Source organism: Thermobia domestica, chromosome 14 (genome assembly GCF_964235325.1).
Source record: "Thermobia domestica chromosome 14, izTheDome1.hap1.1, whole genome shotgun sequence".
NCBI lineage: Eukaryota > Metazoa > Arthropoda > Insecta > Zygentoma > Lepismatidae > Thermobia > Thermobia domestica.
The window spans coordinates 62,589,137-62,605,029 of record NC_137467.1 but is presented as its reverse complement, the minus strand read 5'-3'; the positions used below and the strand labels follow the sequence as shown (position 1 = coordinate 62,605,029).

The window sequence follows — 15,893 nt, the reverse complement described above, 5'->3', positions numbered from 1 at the left end:
TTTTGACGTTTGTAACTTTAATAATAAAGAAGAAAATAGTGAAAAACTTTGCTATGCTTTTTAAATGGGCTAACTTTCAAGGTTGCTAGGGGTACCAGATCACCTTAAGGGAGAACAAGATAAAGTTTGGAGAGAAATTTACACTCAGTCTCTTCGTCTCATAATAAAACAATTGCAACAAGACTTTCAAACAATATTGAAATGTGTAGAAAAGAATTTCATCTTCCAGTCTCTAATGCGTTGCGAGTAAATAAGAAATCATTAAAGACTCTTTTACAAGTATTTGGTTTAAGTTCAGACGCAGTCACAAAATCCATTTTCAGCGACAAAACTTAACTCTCAATAGCTGGCAATACACTACTGAAGCTATAGGTTTCTGGTATGAAGTACTTAGGCACTTACATGCTATAAAGTGATAGCTGTTTCTAAAAGTTACATCGTTTGCACTTTCTCTAGTGGTGCTTCTTCGGGAAATACAGAAACCGAACGGGTTTTTATTCCATTAAATCTAGTTAAAACGGAAGCGAAAAACATAATAGCTCCAGAAATGATGAACGTAATTTAACACTTGGTTCTGAACTCCGTAGGAAGAAACAATGTTGCGAAAAATCAGAGGCGGCTTTAGGATTTTAATTTTGGGTAGGCCCGCTACCTCATTTATGGATACATATACATACATTTGATACATTTGGATGCATTTGATTGATTAATGACAGTAAGGAATTACTTTTACAGTAGTGGTTGATGCTATTTGTTAAATAATTATCTACCATTAAAATATAGAATAAAACATATTTACTCTTTATTGTATCTTTTAGCGTTTATATATTTTTCAAAATTTTTCGGTAGGCCCGTGCCTACCCTCTAAAGCCGCCACTGCCAAAAATTGCGACATTCGAAATGCGTTTTACATAAAAGTGGTACATCTACAGCAAATGCATCTCAGAGAAATATTTCTTTTATTTTAACATCTTCGTCTGAAAACTGTAGAGGCAATAAAAGATGAAGGTGCGATAATATTATTTGATCTACTTCTCGACTTTCAGGTAAAAATATGAAATTAACTTTACAGCATTCATAATTATTGTTGTAAATATTTATAGTTATGTTGTAAACATCATAATAAATCGAACAGTTTCCTGTGTGTTCCAAACAGAATTTTCATTTTTCTAACATTTCTCTCTGTTGAATTTTTGGGCCTTATTATTATTATTATTATTATTATTATTATTATTATTATTATTATTATTATTATTATTATTATTATTATTATTATTAAAAGCCTTTATTTTGAAAATTACTCAGATAAGTACCCCCATTCAATTGCATGGATGGTTTTCAATAAATGTGAATACCACAATGCCTTTTTACAGCAATTTGATATCTAAAACCCTTCTGGAGATATTGTATAAATTGTTAAAGTCACTGCTTAAAATTGTGTAATTCCAAGAAATCATTCGAATTACACCTACGCAAAAATATTGTTTTAATCTTATAGAAGCAAAGTAAATTTAAAAAAAATGCTTTATGAAGCTCCTACAAACATGATTTTAAGCAGTATATCACAATTTACCTTTTTTTTCATATTTACCGAATGGTTTGAGATACCAAATTGGTGTAAATGGCATTATGCTCTACATGTCTATTAGAAACTCTGTAAGTAATTGGATGTGAACACTTATCTAAACATTTTCTCGAAAGAATGTCCTTTGAAGAAACTTAAATTTTCAATTCAACGTAACTTTGTTTCTACTGATGACGTAGTACTTGACATTATGGTGCGAGGAGTGATCAGAAAGTAAGGTTACAAAGTATGCAGGAAACAACCAATACAACCAACAGATAGTATATACATTAGGTTATTTTTCGACATAGTCTCCATATCGGTTGAGGCATCTATTGCATCGTGGGATAAATTTGAAGATTCCATCCTGATAAACGTCCTGTCCTTGCGTATTCAACCACGTTGTCACGAAGTGTTTCATCTCCATGTCTGAAGCGAAGCGACGGCCTCCTAGGTGATCCTTCAAGTGCTGGAACAGCTGCAAATCGCTCGGACCGAGGTCCGGGCTTAAAGGAGAGTGCTCGCTGATGTCCAAGCGCTACTGATACAACAGCATAGTGGTGTTCTGGACTGTATGCGGGCGCCCGTTCAGAGTTCCTGGTTCCGTTGGATAAATTGCAATTTTTCCCCATGTGCTTCTCCTTCTGCTGGTTGGACAGAAAGTGTGAAACCCATTGGGAAGAAATTTGCAGTATCGTGTACAATGTAACGAACACTTCCACACGACATTCTTAATTATGGCATTAAATACCATAACGTGATCTTCCTCTTGTCCTGAATCACCTGGTAGGCCCCTTGGGTCACTCGCAAGACGATGGGGGCATATATATATAAGCTAAAATTTCCTTACGAATTTCTACCACTACAATAAAGTTCTTCCTCTTTCGTAAGAAATTTGAGATAGTTCTTCTAACTTCCACTTCAATTTTATTTCGCTGATTGTAGATGATTGTTAGTTCACCGATTATTATTATCTGACAGATATATTTTTCTATGTCGTAGCCTTACAAACAAATTTACTGACGCAGACGTGTGCCATGATTCCCACTGTCATAATTTCAGTGATCGCAGCACAAACTATAATTGATATGAAGAGAGCACACTGTTATAAGAGACAAGTTAGATATATTTTTCCTCACAACACAAGTGTCACCTAATAATGTCTGAATATTAGTTGCCGTTGTTACTATACTTGCAAACGTTTCGTATTTAGCTCTTAGTATTGGTGACTGTTGTGCCAAAGAATGATGAATTGTATCAATATCAGTGGTTAGAATGAAGCTTGGTGAACGAGAACTTATTACGTTATTAATGTTGCAAGGCTACGAAGATCGTAGGCTCTCGTATACTGAGGTGCGATAGTTATTTCTTCTACATTCTCCGAACCTAATTCAATTTCGAAGTCAATCGTTGAAAGAACGTTTGTCCGTTTCGCAGGAAGTGAAATTGTTGAAGACCGTGTGCGATCAGAAAGACCGAAATAATTTAGCCTTAAGTCATTTTCTTTGGATGAATTACAATATTTTATGGAAAATCCAAGCAACGTTGCCAACACGCTGGACACTTTGCGGAATTCAGTATAACTAATTCTATGCATCGTAAATTTAAACACTACAATGTATATTTAGTGCACGGATTGATGGAAAATAACTTTTATTACCGCATTGAAATTTGCGAACTCACGATACGAAATGTTTATTACGTCAATGTTAAGGTAAATGACATTATAGTATATGATGAAGCGATAGATATGGTAAACGGTCAGGTGAACCCACAAAATGTCACTATTCAAGCGATGAAAACCCGTATTGAATAAAGGAGCATCATACCGAATATCAAGAGAAACAATGTTTGGGAGATATGACGAAAGACAACTTTATTGGCCCTTTTTTCTTTCTCAATAATCTGACAGGTGGGAACAATTTGACAATGCTTTTATTCAACATATTACATCTCTGTTACCCAAGTGTATACATATAGATTTATTTAATCGTGTTGATTCCAACATGACTGAGTGACACCACACTATGGACAGGACGTTCAACCTTTCCACAACTATGCATTAACAGTCGATGTGTGATCGAATGGCCTGCAAGCTTTTCTCACCTATCACCCCTAAATTACTTTCTTTAGGAGTACATTAAGGACAACGTGTATCACACCGAACCAAACGTCCTGAATAAACTACGGTGTTGCATTGTGGACATAATAAAAGGACGTCCTATGTATATGCTATGATATATACTTTCTATGTTTATGTTAGGTAGATCTGGCATCAGACAGTCGACAGGAAACAGTTTGAGCACTTCCTTTTACGCTTTTTTAAAGTTAGTGTCATGCTTCTTTATTCATTCTCTCTGTAATTTACAGCGTACAGTTACCCTGATAAATATAGTAAACTTTTCTTTCAGACAATTATTTAAAAATGTAAAACGTAGAATTTTCTTAAATGAATGACAATGGATAAAAAGATGCGTTCCGATTATTGTTTCTGGCACAATTCTAGTCTAAATTAATGTCACGAACACACTTTCATTATAAAAAAATATTGAGTAATAGCCAATATGTTGGAATTCAAGATGACTGACATGATGACGAAATCTTCATTCAATGCAATTTTTCCAGATATATCCATTTGGAGCATTTGCTTTTAATCCGTCCATGCGTCTTGTTATTATAGGGCTTCATCGAAAATTACTTTCGATTAACCATACAGTATATAGAAAATTAGGTATTTTTAACATGAACGCCACTTACAAGATAATTGACTTTGTCTGCAAATTTTGACATGTTAGTTTGTTTAGTACTATAATTATAGTACTATATTATAATTTTTATATCATGCCAACGACTTACTGAACATTTTTTTTCAGTATTTTCCTTCAAGCATAATATCTGACGTTTTTTCTTTGCATTTTCTATATATGTAGTTTTAAAAAGTAGCTAGATTACTAATAGTATTGTGTTTCTGCTAGAAGTGCGTAAGTCACTTTCACCAACATGTATGTTACCGTTAGTAAACATACAACACGTAGATCGTCTAGCTAATAGTCTAATTTTCTACATATACAGTAAATAAATAAATATTATTTTCAATATAGTGAAAATCATCAATTCCTATTTTCAGCGAGTGACGTACCTTTTAATGCAACAAAAATGTGTTATGGTGAATTTTGTCGAAAACTAGGCATGATAATTTATACCAACATGTCATTTTTCTAAGCTTGATGTAATTTTTAGATTGATATATATGTCTTATCTTAGTTCTAAATATTGATGTCTCCTGAGAGAAGTCATTCCAGTAAAAATTAAAATTTTACCGCAACAAACTAAAAGAAAAAAGGACTAAATTTACCTAATGTACCAGTTTCTGTATACAAGAATTACATATTTAGGTTTTCTTTTCTTAGCCTGTACAGACTTTTTTAAAAAATATATCGATATGACTTTTCTCAAGAGCCGCCACTACACTTAAAAGTTATTTGAGCTACATCTCAGTAATCTTACTGTAAAGGCTATTGTCCTCTTAAATTAGTGGAATAATCAAAGGTTTGATTAGAGATGTCGGTATTTGTTTCATCTTGAAAGGATTACTATATCCTTATAATACAGCACAAATTATAGTGTTTACACACACACACACACACACACACACACACACACAAGTCACTCTCCCGTTTTTCTTATCATTGCTCATCAGAATTTACTGTTATTCACGTTTAGACCAATAAGATCAACCTTTTATTATAGGTCTGATTTCGGATAATTAAATGGCTCCGCTGAACAACGTTGCAAGCAACAATAATCCAACTTTACAGAAATCGTGAACAAACGATATGTTGATTATGTAGGATGCTTTAAATTTACTTTTTCCGTTTCAAACTATACCTATATCAAAAAGACGTAACCCACGTGGTGGGAAATGTCGTTTGCCATGGTGTTTTGTTAAATTCTCAATGTAACACAAATTGTCGCTTGCAACGTTGTACGGTGGAGCTATTGAATTTTCTTCACTATAGGAGTTTCAATAATATTGTAGGATTCTCCTTTCCTGAGTGAAACTTAAAGAAACATAATTCTCTTACATTATAAATCTCTCTATTATTTCAGGTTACGGCGACAAATAATGGAGGTTGACACACATACAATTTGTAACGAGAAGAAAGTAAAAATCGAACCAGTGGATGTTCTACAAAAGCTTGCACAAAATTCTACAAAAGAAGAAGAAACTCTTAGTTCAATTCTAGAAGGATATTCACATTCTGGAAGCATTACGATGCAACCAAAAATAGAGCACCATGAATCAGCGTTGTTTCCAGATGTAACATGCGATAGACTGCCACCTATTGATATACACGATAAACAAGTGCACTTATATGAAAAAATCAACCTCCAGACATTTGACAGTAAAAGTGAATTATTGCGTGATTTGGAGACAAAATGCACATATGAGGAATTTGAGGTTTCCTCTATCAAGAAAGAAAACATTTGCAAAAATACAGTGGATAATGGACTGTTCCATAACCTATCAGGCAATACGACCAAAGAATTTTTAGAAACGAAAGTAGAGTATCTACCAGCTAATCATGGTTTCGAAATACGTTCTAACACAGAGCAAAATGTTTTCGAAAACAGCAAACGAAATTGTGTATCTAACACAGCGGAAAATATTATAAATGACAGGGAACATCAGTTAAATTATTTGAGTGAACTAACAGAAAGTTTGCAGAAGGAAGCAAAAGTGAAGAATATTATGGAAAATAAATACAGTGTTAAAGTGAATATTAAAGAGGAAATGTCAAACTGTTCTAAGCAGCTCGTAGCTTGCAAAACTGAAAGTCTTGTTCCGTCAATTGCAGAGTAAGTATTTTACAATGTGTTTCGCGACATTGAGCCTTCCGGCTTTAGGATTTTAATTTTGGGTAGGCCCACTCCCTCGCTTAAAGTTATATATCCTCATTTGATTGATTAATGACAGTAGGAAATTACTTTTACAGTAGCGCTTGATGCTATTTGTTGAATAATTATCTATCATTAATATAAATAGTGGAAAAATGTATTTACTCTTTATTTTATCTTTTAGCATTTGTATATTTTAGAAAGTTTTAGGGTAGGCCCGTGAGTACCCGCTAAAGTTGTCACTGCTTCGGGCTCTGTAGGCCATAGACTTAATTAGTTAGCCTGTAGTCTTACTGTTATATACTTTATTGATATTACAGAGTATAGTTAATTTTAATGGTGATAGCTATGGTGAATCCATTTATTCGTAAGAAGTATAATCATCCTTGCATACATAGATTTATTAGACTATATATATATCTGCTCTTGCGACCCAAAACACAGACTACGGTGCATAGGACGAAATAATAAAAGTGATGCCATGGGAGAGAATTAGTCGTTAACGTAAAGATGGTCAGAGGGTAACGAGAAGCAGTATGGAAGAACGAAAGAGCAGTGTGACGGAGAACCATACGTCGCGTATGGTGCATCGTGTTAAGAAATTCGGTGTGATGGCTTTGAAAGCAAATAGAGAAGTTACGGAGGCGTAACGTTTCAAGACGATAGAGCAGAAAGAGAAATTGTATGGTTCACTGGCCATAGCGAGCACATTTTTACAATGACTTTCATTCCCATCATTGATGGGCGGGCCCGTAGAAGGTAATGCCTTCTCTATGGCCAGTGATGTAAGAGAATGTCGATTGTGATAACAATAGATGGTTCTCAAGCTGTAATTGAGTATCGGTAAGTGTAAGGTATCATCGGATAGAAGTGTGTATGGGATATTTCAGCGATAGGCTGGTGAATATCTCTGCTCAAAACGGAATAGTTTTCCAGGTGGGGCTGAATAGCCTTAACGGTTGTTAAGACCCTGTTTGTTATGAAAGCAGATGGATATGAAAATTTTGTAGATAGATATGGCGATGAGGGTTGAGATTCTCAGGGGAGTTGTCCTGTTCATAGATAGCAAGCAGATGGTTTGATGCAAAAGTTCATGTGTGAGAGGATGCGTATTGCTGATGCAGGTTAGCATATAACGAGAGCGAAGGCGTCAGAAATGAGGAAGAACCGTAGATATGGTTGTAGGATGATAGGCCTATTTGGTAGGTGATTACTGTGGTAGAAAACAGGCAATGCGGAGTGCATTGCGTTCGAATACTTGAATGTGTTCATAAACTTTTTGTGTCGCTGATAGCCAGGTTAAATGACCGTGAGTTAAAGCTTGTCTAACGAAGATTTTATACGTATGAAGAACCAGTTTGGCGTTAAGTCCTGACGTAGTGCCTTTAAGATGTTGAAGTGAATTAATATGACGCTTGCAAGGACGTCGTAGTAAGTATATAAGTAACAGATATTGGGAATTTGTATTAGTTTTTGTGTTGAACTGTGAAGAAAGCTTTACCCGAGATGTTTGACTCTATACCAGGTATCGAATAGCGTTTTATATTTTGCGTAATCCTTCACGAAAATAGTTTTGTAAAAACCTGAAATTTCTGACGAACCTCACATGAGCAGAAGTGCTGCCACCTGTATTTAATATTCTTACCCTTCATGTCGGTGTATTTCAGTCCATAAGGACTCTTCAAAATGATTCAAAGCCAAGCCAAGAGTATTTAACACTCTGAATATTTTCCCTCGTCATTTCAAAACTTCTTTCATTCTGGAAGGGTGGATACTAAATCGCAACATCAAAGTCCACCTTGTTCCTCTTCTTCGCTGCTCATATTTCCAGTAGCGTAGCGTTAAGTTTCGCATCGAATAGACGTACTAAAAGTCTTCTTTCCACTCCTTGTAAACCTAGAGATTAATTTGCAATTATTTAAATACTTATTACAAAAATATCTGTTAGCAGTTTCCAATAGTTGGCCGATCAACGTATTTACAAGTATTTATTTCGTTTAGAATTATTGTGGTTTAACATCTCTTTTCAACGTAGAACTAATGTAAGAAAATGACATGAGCATAAACTCAATTCCGTATATTTAATCTCACTGCAATCTTACTATATAAAAATTATCAAATATATATTATTAGAAACAGCAGAGTCTTATCCACATAGCACAAAATATCACATTGACATCCAAAATCTATCTATGAATGAGATAAGAGTTTTACTCCCTGTTGTAAACGTCTGAGTGTACGAAATTGTAGGTGCTAAGTGTTAACCGATACTTTTGCTAGTATGAAACATAATTCATAATTCTTACAATTTTATTCTTATCAACTTAATGATACTATCTTTCTTCTCACGAACCACATCATTTTGTTCAAATACTTTATCTACAAGCCATTAAAGTCGAAAATCCTAACTTCCTTGACCATAATGTGATTTTACGTACTTAAGAATGCTATTAGTGCTTTCTTTTTCATTTCATCCGATAGTCGATAGCCTATTTTAATTGACATAGACTACCATAAATAGCTCCAACATTAGCAGACTTGATTTAAAGCCAATAGTTTCCTCAGAATAAGCTCCCTCGCGACACATGTGTCAACTTGGTTAATTAACGTTTTCACCTTTGGTACAGATTATCTGGGTTTAGTTCCGGTGAGAATATCTCTGGTTTGGAACCGGCGTTAAACTGTAAATCCATGTCTTTTATTATAACCTTGGTATTGGAAAGAAATATGAAAGTTCAGACTAACAAAATTCTTTCGAATTGACATTTTTGCAAGATCAGAGTAACATGTGGAGACCAAATTTTGATCAATCCTGGTATTTGCAATAAATACATTTTAATTATTACTTACTTCCTCTGTATCTTTCTTCTTCTTACGCGCCTGTAAATTAAACTGAATGAGATTTCTCACCGGGAGCATTTACACGTCCCTGATTTTAGAAGTAAAACCAGAAACCCGCTCTTTTCTTTTAGTACTATACTAAGCTTTATGTGATGAACTAAATTCAGACATGCTATTTAATAAGTGGTCCAACATATGTACTCATTTGGTTTCCACACAATATACAATAAATAACACTCTGAAATATACGCAAAACCAGCTAACAATTTCGAAGTTAATTACAAAAAAGCAGACAACTAAAGCTCTCTCGCTCACTTTTGCTTCCGCCACAGTGTTTTCGTACGCCGGTACTGCGATCAGACACAAGGTTGGACCTAACTATTTACTGGTATCGATAAAATTTCCCGTGATTCTTAATGTACTCATCGATTTAACAATTTGTCTCCTTATGTTACCTCCATATTACTTTTCCTTCAAATACGTATAAACATCCAAGAAAAGTAAAATATATGCTCAATTCAAATAGTGCCATTGCATACGAGCGTTACTGTAAAGTGAGGAATCCAATGTTTCGGCATTCTCTTTAAGGCATTTCACGGACAGACAACTTTTCTTCCCCAGTTTTGACAAATTAGTTTTATTATACTATTACTGTTATTAACCAAGAATATAATTTTTATATTTGCATACAATTTAAGATGAAATGCATATTCATTCTAATTAGCAAGAATATTCTAAATTTATTGTTCTCTTAATTTGAAAGGGTGTCTCAATGCACCATAGCACACGACGATACTGCATATTTTGTTCATCGCAGCCGCTTAAAATTATTTATGCCGCACAATTTATCATCCTTCATATTATTAATTTCCATCTAATTAGAAGGATATTTTTGTAAACGTAATTTTTCGGAAACTGTAAACAAAGCAACACCAGTGATGTGTTATTAAAACTCTTCTATACTCCAAGTAACCACGTAAGGTAATTTATTTAACCACAAAAATTTTAACAATTCATTCCAAAATCAGACGGGCTTGAAGTAACACCACGTATGCAAAAATTTAACTTAACTCCAGTAAGAGAGACCCATTGTGTTGAATTAATAAAGCTAATTTTTAATGTGTGTACATATAACTAAAATCTGATGTTTGTTAAGCAATTACTCTTCAATTTGTGACATTCGTGCTTTAAATAAATGAAAAGAAAATAACCTTCGCTGCTATTTTTCATCAATATTATTCGATTTTGAATATTGTGACGTATATTTCTATGAGGTTTAGCAATCATTATCGCAGCTTGTGGTTCATATCTATAAAGAGTAACCAGTTGAATTTACTCTGCCTCGGATTTTTTTTTTAAAAAAAAGACACAACAGCATTAATAAAATTATTTCATTTAGTAACTAAGTATATGCATTGAACGTTGTTAGCAATCTCAACTATTTGGAATTAAATCAGTCAAGAACGTCGGTTGAATCTCCACCCCCTTATAATAGATTTCCTTCAGTGTAAAAAATCTACATTGTTTTCGTAAAAACTATTTGATCTTGGTGCAGTGTAATTTATTTTAAGCTTTCGAATCAACTCTACTTCTTGAAGGCAAATTTGGTAAATAACAGGAGCTTATGGTGATTTTCTCCAAATACTATAATCATAAAAAAAAAAGACATTTCGCGAAAGTTTGGAAAATCTCAGATTCATAGCAAATATGATCTTTTCTTTACATCTTCTCATATTAGACTCTTACTGTTTGAATTTGAAAATAGTTGAACAGAAGGTACTTAATTTACTCTCATCTTACGATAGTTAATTGACCATATTTTCCCGAAAGGATTTTGTATGCTTTCTTGAGAATTTCAACACAAAAATACTTTCTCTTTTCACATCATTCAAGAGCAAGAAGTTTGTTCCCCATACGTTACAAATTAGTACTAGGTAAAAGGCATTTTTGGAAGATTTAGATTTACTTGTAATAGTTGAGATTGTTATTGTTGACGAATAATTTTATGAAAATATAAATTTAGCAAACTAACTTTGCCTTGCGTTATGTCACATATAACCATTAGCTTAATTTCAATTCACGTTAATATGAATATGTTTTTCTTAATACTGTGTTCCAGCGAATTACCTTTCCAACATTTTCTATATTATTGTTTGTTTTCTTCATTTCTTCCACAGATCATATAAGTCACAAAAGGATGAAGTCAAAACTGAACCAATCAAAGAAAATGTTACTAAAGGTCCTGACAAATTAAGTTCAGTTCGTTTAAAAAGGCAAAAATCAGAAAAGAAAACGAAAAATGTGACGAAAGCAGGTCTCAACTTAGTGCATAATTATTTCCTGGAAATTCGCAATGATTTAAAACGATGTTATCATTGTGGGAAGTGCTTTGCTAGTATGACACATCTTCACAAACATTTAAAGTCACATGACATTCATCTCTGTGTTGGGTGTGGACAATGTTTCTGTACCGAATCTGATTTGAGAACTCATATCGTGTTTCACTCTAGATCTAATCGTTTCACGTGTGACACATGTGGGAAGATATTTCCAGCAGCCAATCAACTTCCCATTCATTCTAGAGTTCATACAGGAGTTAAACCATTCGCATGTGAAACCTGTGGGAAAAGATTTACTCAAGAATGTACGGTTATTAAGCATCAGAACCTTCATAAAAATTTGAAACAGTTCGTTTGTAAGAAGTGTGGAAAACGTTCAAATTCGAAAGATAATCTAGAGAGGCATCTCCATGTTCATTCTGGTATTAAACCGTATCATTGTGACGAATGTGAAAAGTCGTTCTCTGATCCAAGTGCGTTTAGAAGACACACGATCATTCATAGCACGCTCAAACCATTCAGCTGTAATAAGTGTTCTCAATCCTTTTCAGACAGTAGTGCTTTGTACAGGCACAGAATGACCCACGGGAGTGAGAAGTCTTATGTTTGCAATGAGTGTGGTAAATGTTTTCTTTTAAAATGCTATTTAATTAGGCACGTAGAACTTCATATCAATGCAAACGCATATTCATGTGAAGTATGTAAGAAAGCGTTTTGCCGTGAATCAGATTTATTGTTGCATTTAAGAAGCCATTCTTCATCTTATCCTTATAAGTGTGGAAAGTGTGGTAGTCGTTTTCCTCTCAGGCGAAACCTCGCCGCACATATAAAGCGACATTTAAAAAATGACAACAAATGTTCTGTATGCGGGCTGTATGTCAAAGAAGGATTAAATGTTCACATGAGATTACATAATGATTCTGAAGATATATACATTTGTGATGTGTGTGGTAGATCCTACAAACGAAAAGAGGATGTCTCAAAGCATATAAGTAAATTACATACACAAAAGTAGTTGATTTCAAATGTAAACAATTAAATATTTTGATATCAAAATCATGGCATTGCTGTATAGTAGCTGAAGTAATTGAAATAAATTAATACTATATGCTACTTTCTTTGGTAATTGCTGTATTTCATTAACATTTGGGCTTTCTATTTTTTCTTGTTGTTTCTAGATATTTTCGTTTAATTTTTCACATATTCAGTTATTTAATTGCTTGAAATCTACACCAATAAATGAACTCATAGTCAATCCATTAAACCCAGGCGAATGTGTTAATTACATTTTATGTAATTTGCTACATAATTTACATGCTTAGCACAACAATAATATATATATATATATATATATATATATATATATATATATATATATATATATAATTTTTAATATATTACGCTCCCTGCTAAATTTTAAAACATTATTAAACTTCCAGTCTTGTTACGAAATATAAGGAGGTGATTTTCTCCTGCATTAGTAATTTCAGTAAAATAATTTTTGATATGTAATATCTCATTTTGGTGTTTTGCAATGTGGTTTTACTAGGTGGCTGCGTATGGAAATTGCATTACCAAGCAGATATAATGAGTATTACAAGATTTGTACGTCGGAGTGTGATGTATAATTCCAAGTTTAGCAATATGTTGGATTCGTGAGCTAACACTGCTGTACCGACAACACTGCGAGAGTGCGGTTTGCACAGTACTAGCGTAGATGACAGTGGGCAAAGAAAAGGAATTCTCATCATATTATATTCAATCCTCATTACGCTTTGTTAATCCCAAAGGATGTAACAAAAACAGGCGACTGCTTGGAACGCAACCAACTTGTCATTCCCTTGCACTCTAAATTTTTTAGCATATAGGCTACAACTTGCCACTGCAACAGTGATGTGTTTGTAAAAACAATAGGCAGAAAAAACGTTCGCTGTGACGATTGGAAGGCTCACCAATTGTGACATCACGAAATTACAGACATTTTGTCTGCATGACGATATTGGACCGTAGAACATAGTTCAGATTGCTAACTCGACACTGGACGACGAATGACTCTTTCTGCCTGACCTGTATAATTGCCTAAATTGTCTTTTGTCAGGATCAACCGGTATGTTTATGTCTTATAAAGTAGCGTGATAAACGATTCCTCCTTATTACATCCAACACCAGTTTAATACAGTGCCATGGTGTGTAGCGGCCGTAAATGCAATATTGATTTATCAAGGGTACTGTATGAAATCGAAGGTTCTCTATTATCGGGTATTGAATTTTAAGTATAAATTTCTTTCCACTTTGCTGGTGTTGCAATCTTTCAAGCTGCACTATTCAACTACTGCGTAGGTTATCAGTATCGCAAAAAATCCACACATTGTAAGATTGCAATCTCTCCTGAAGCGTGTCCGTCCTTCAGTTCAGCGTGTCAGTTCAGCCTGCCACTTCAGTCTGAATGAAAGATGTAAAGAGGAAATCATTTAAATGCAATAAGCCGCTGGAGTGTTAATAATGTATATAACGAAATGAAGAAATATTGTAGACAAATTGTACCATATTCTTTGTTCTTTGTTCTATAACAGATAGCCTATTAAAAACTTTCTGGAAATCAGTGCACATAATAGATATTGGTTTTGGAGAGAATATAAAATTGGCCACCCAATCTCGTAGTAATAATTAACTTTTAGAGCTTCTTAAAAGGGGTTAATTTTGTCAATTAGAAAAAGAATATAGATGCCTCATAAGGATTTTACTTAATAGTTTGATAATGTTTTCGGCGTAAATAGCCTGTTTGCAATATTTTAAAAAGCATGTCCAAACAAAACTTACGTGGATTGTATAAGGAACGACCATGAAATTAAGACATATGGGGACATTCATCTGCCGAAAGCCCTTTCTACGGTTCAGTGCGCGTGGCTGTGCTATATAGAGAGGGTTCAATTGCCACTGACCGGATCATATCCTACTTAAACTATACATCCGCGTGTAAAACTCATGCTTTGAGCACTAACACTAACGAACCCGAATTGAAAAGCTTATTTAAAATATCCTGAAATTGTATATGTGTCCTCTTTTTTTCATTAAAATCTAAAACTTGACATGGACTTAAATAACAACACTCGAGAAAACAGCCGAATAACAACACTTCCGTTATAAATATAGAAACACTTGCTCTTTCAAATGAGAAAGGCTTATGATCGCTTCTCTGGAAAATGGACGTGAACGTCGAAAGAAAGAGAAATATTCCATGAGGTGAAAATCAAATTTCTCTTAGGTGATCTTTTCGCTTATCTTGGGTACACAATGTTCTATATCACTTTTAAACACGCTGCAGCAATTGCAAGAGATCGAAATTCCTGGATAGAATTCCACGTAAGGTGGTCTCATTTTGGTCACATTCAAATTGGAAGTAGTTGCCACATTTTCCTATATTTTATATATTATTATTACCAACCTTCGTTTAACAATCTGCAATAATAAAATCACATTGTCATCTGATTTACATCCCACGAACCTAAATCTAATATTTTATATGCAACGAGGGAACTAACAGAATATAACCCAGCACTACCTGAGCTGCTCAAAAATTAGTATTTATGGTTATTTCGATCTGTATGATAGTATAATGCATTCTGGAATTTCCTTACAAAACTATTTCCAAGCTACTAAATATGACTTATTGTAGTGAAGCGGGTTTTTCCCATTGGAAATAAACGAAACTTGCGCATAACAGTCCGTATGTAAGATACACACATACGTATATATAATGAGTGTATGCTGCTAAGTTCAAATTGTTAAATCAACTTAAGTTCTGGTGTCCCAATATGTAGTTTTCACATAAACTAATTTCTACGAAAGAATAAATCCATTTCCTTGGTTCCTTTTTAAAAATTTACCGTTTGAGAAAGGTTTTCGTATTTTAAACTAAAAAAATGTAGCAGTAGGAGTGCTCTCTATCAACAAAGTGCCGCCGGGTAAAGGATCTCGATTCATCAAGAATGAAATTAATGATTTTTTGCATGGCTTACGTCCCACGTTTATTCCCCTTTAGGCAGAAGAATAGTACAGCAGATTTCGTTAAATAAATGCAAGAATTGTGCTTTTAGTGATGAAAGCATGAAATGTGGTAGAAACGTAGCTTACATAAAACTAACTACTAATATGATAGGGGCCAAAAAATATATGCCCAGTAACGACGTCTGGCAGCCATCTTAAAATGACCACCCTGTGTCAGGCATATAAATTTAGAAAACCGGTAG

General features: G+C 34.1%; 1 protein-coding gene across 1 annotated transcript in view; it reads left to right on the top strand.

Moving 5' to 3' along the window:
* Positions 1-12,777, top strand: part of LOC145669696 (uncharacterized) — a 47,225-nt gene extending 34,448 nt beyond the window's left edge. Inside the window, exons 2-3 of the mRNA XM_081737989.1 lie at positions 5,675-6,424; positions 11,482-12,777. Of these exons, the coding sequence (XP_081594115.1) occupies positions 5,691-6,424; positions 11,482-12,658 (1,911 nt within the window). The 5' untranslated portion in view covers positions 5,675-5,690 and the 3' untranslated portion in view covers positions 12,659-12,777. The remainder of the gene's footprint in view (positions 1-5,674; positions 6,425-11,481) is intronic.
* The last annotated feature ends 3,116 nt before the right edge of the window (positions 12,778-15,893 follow it).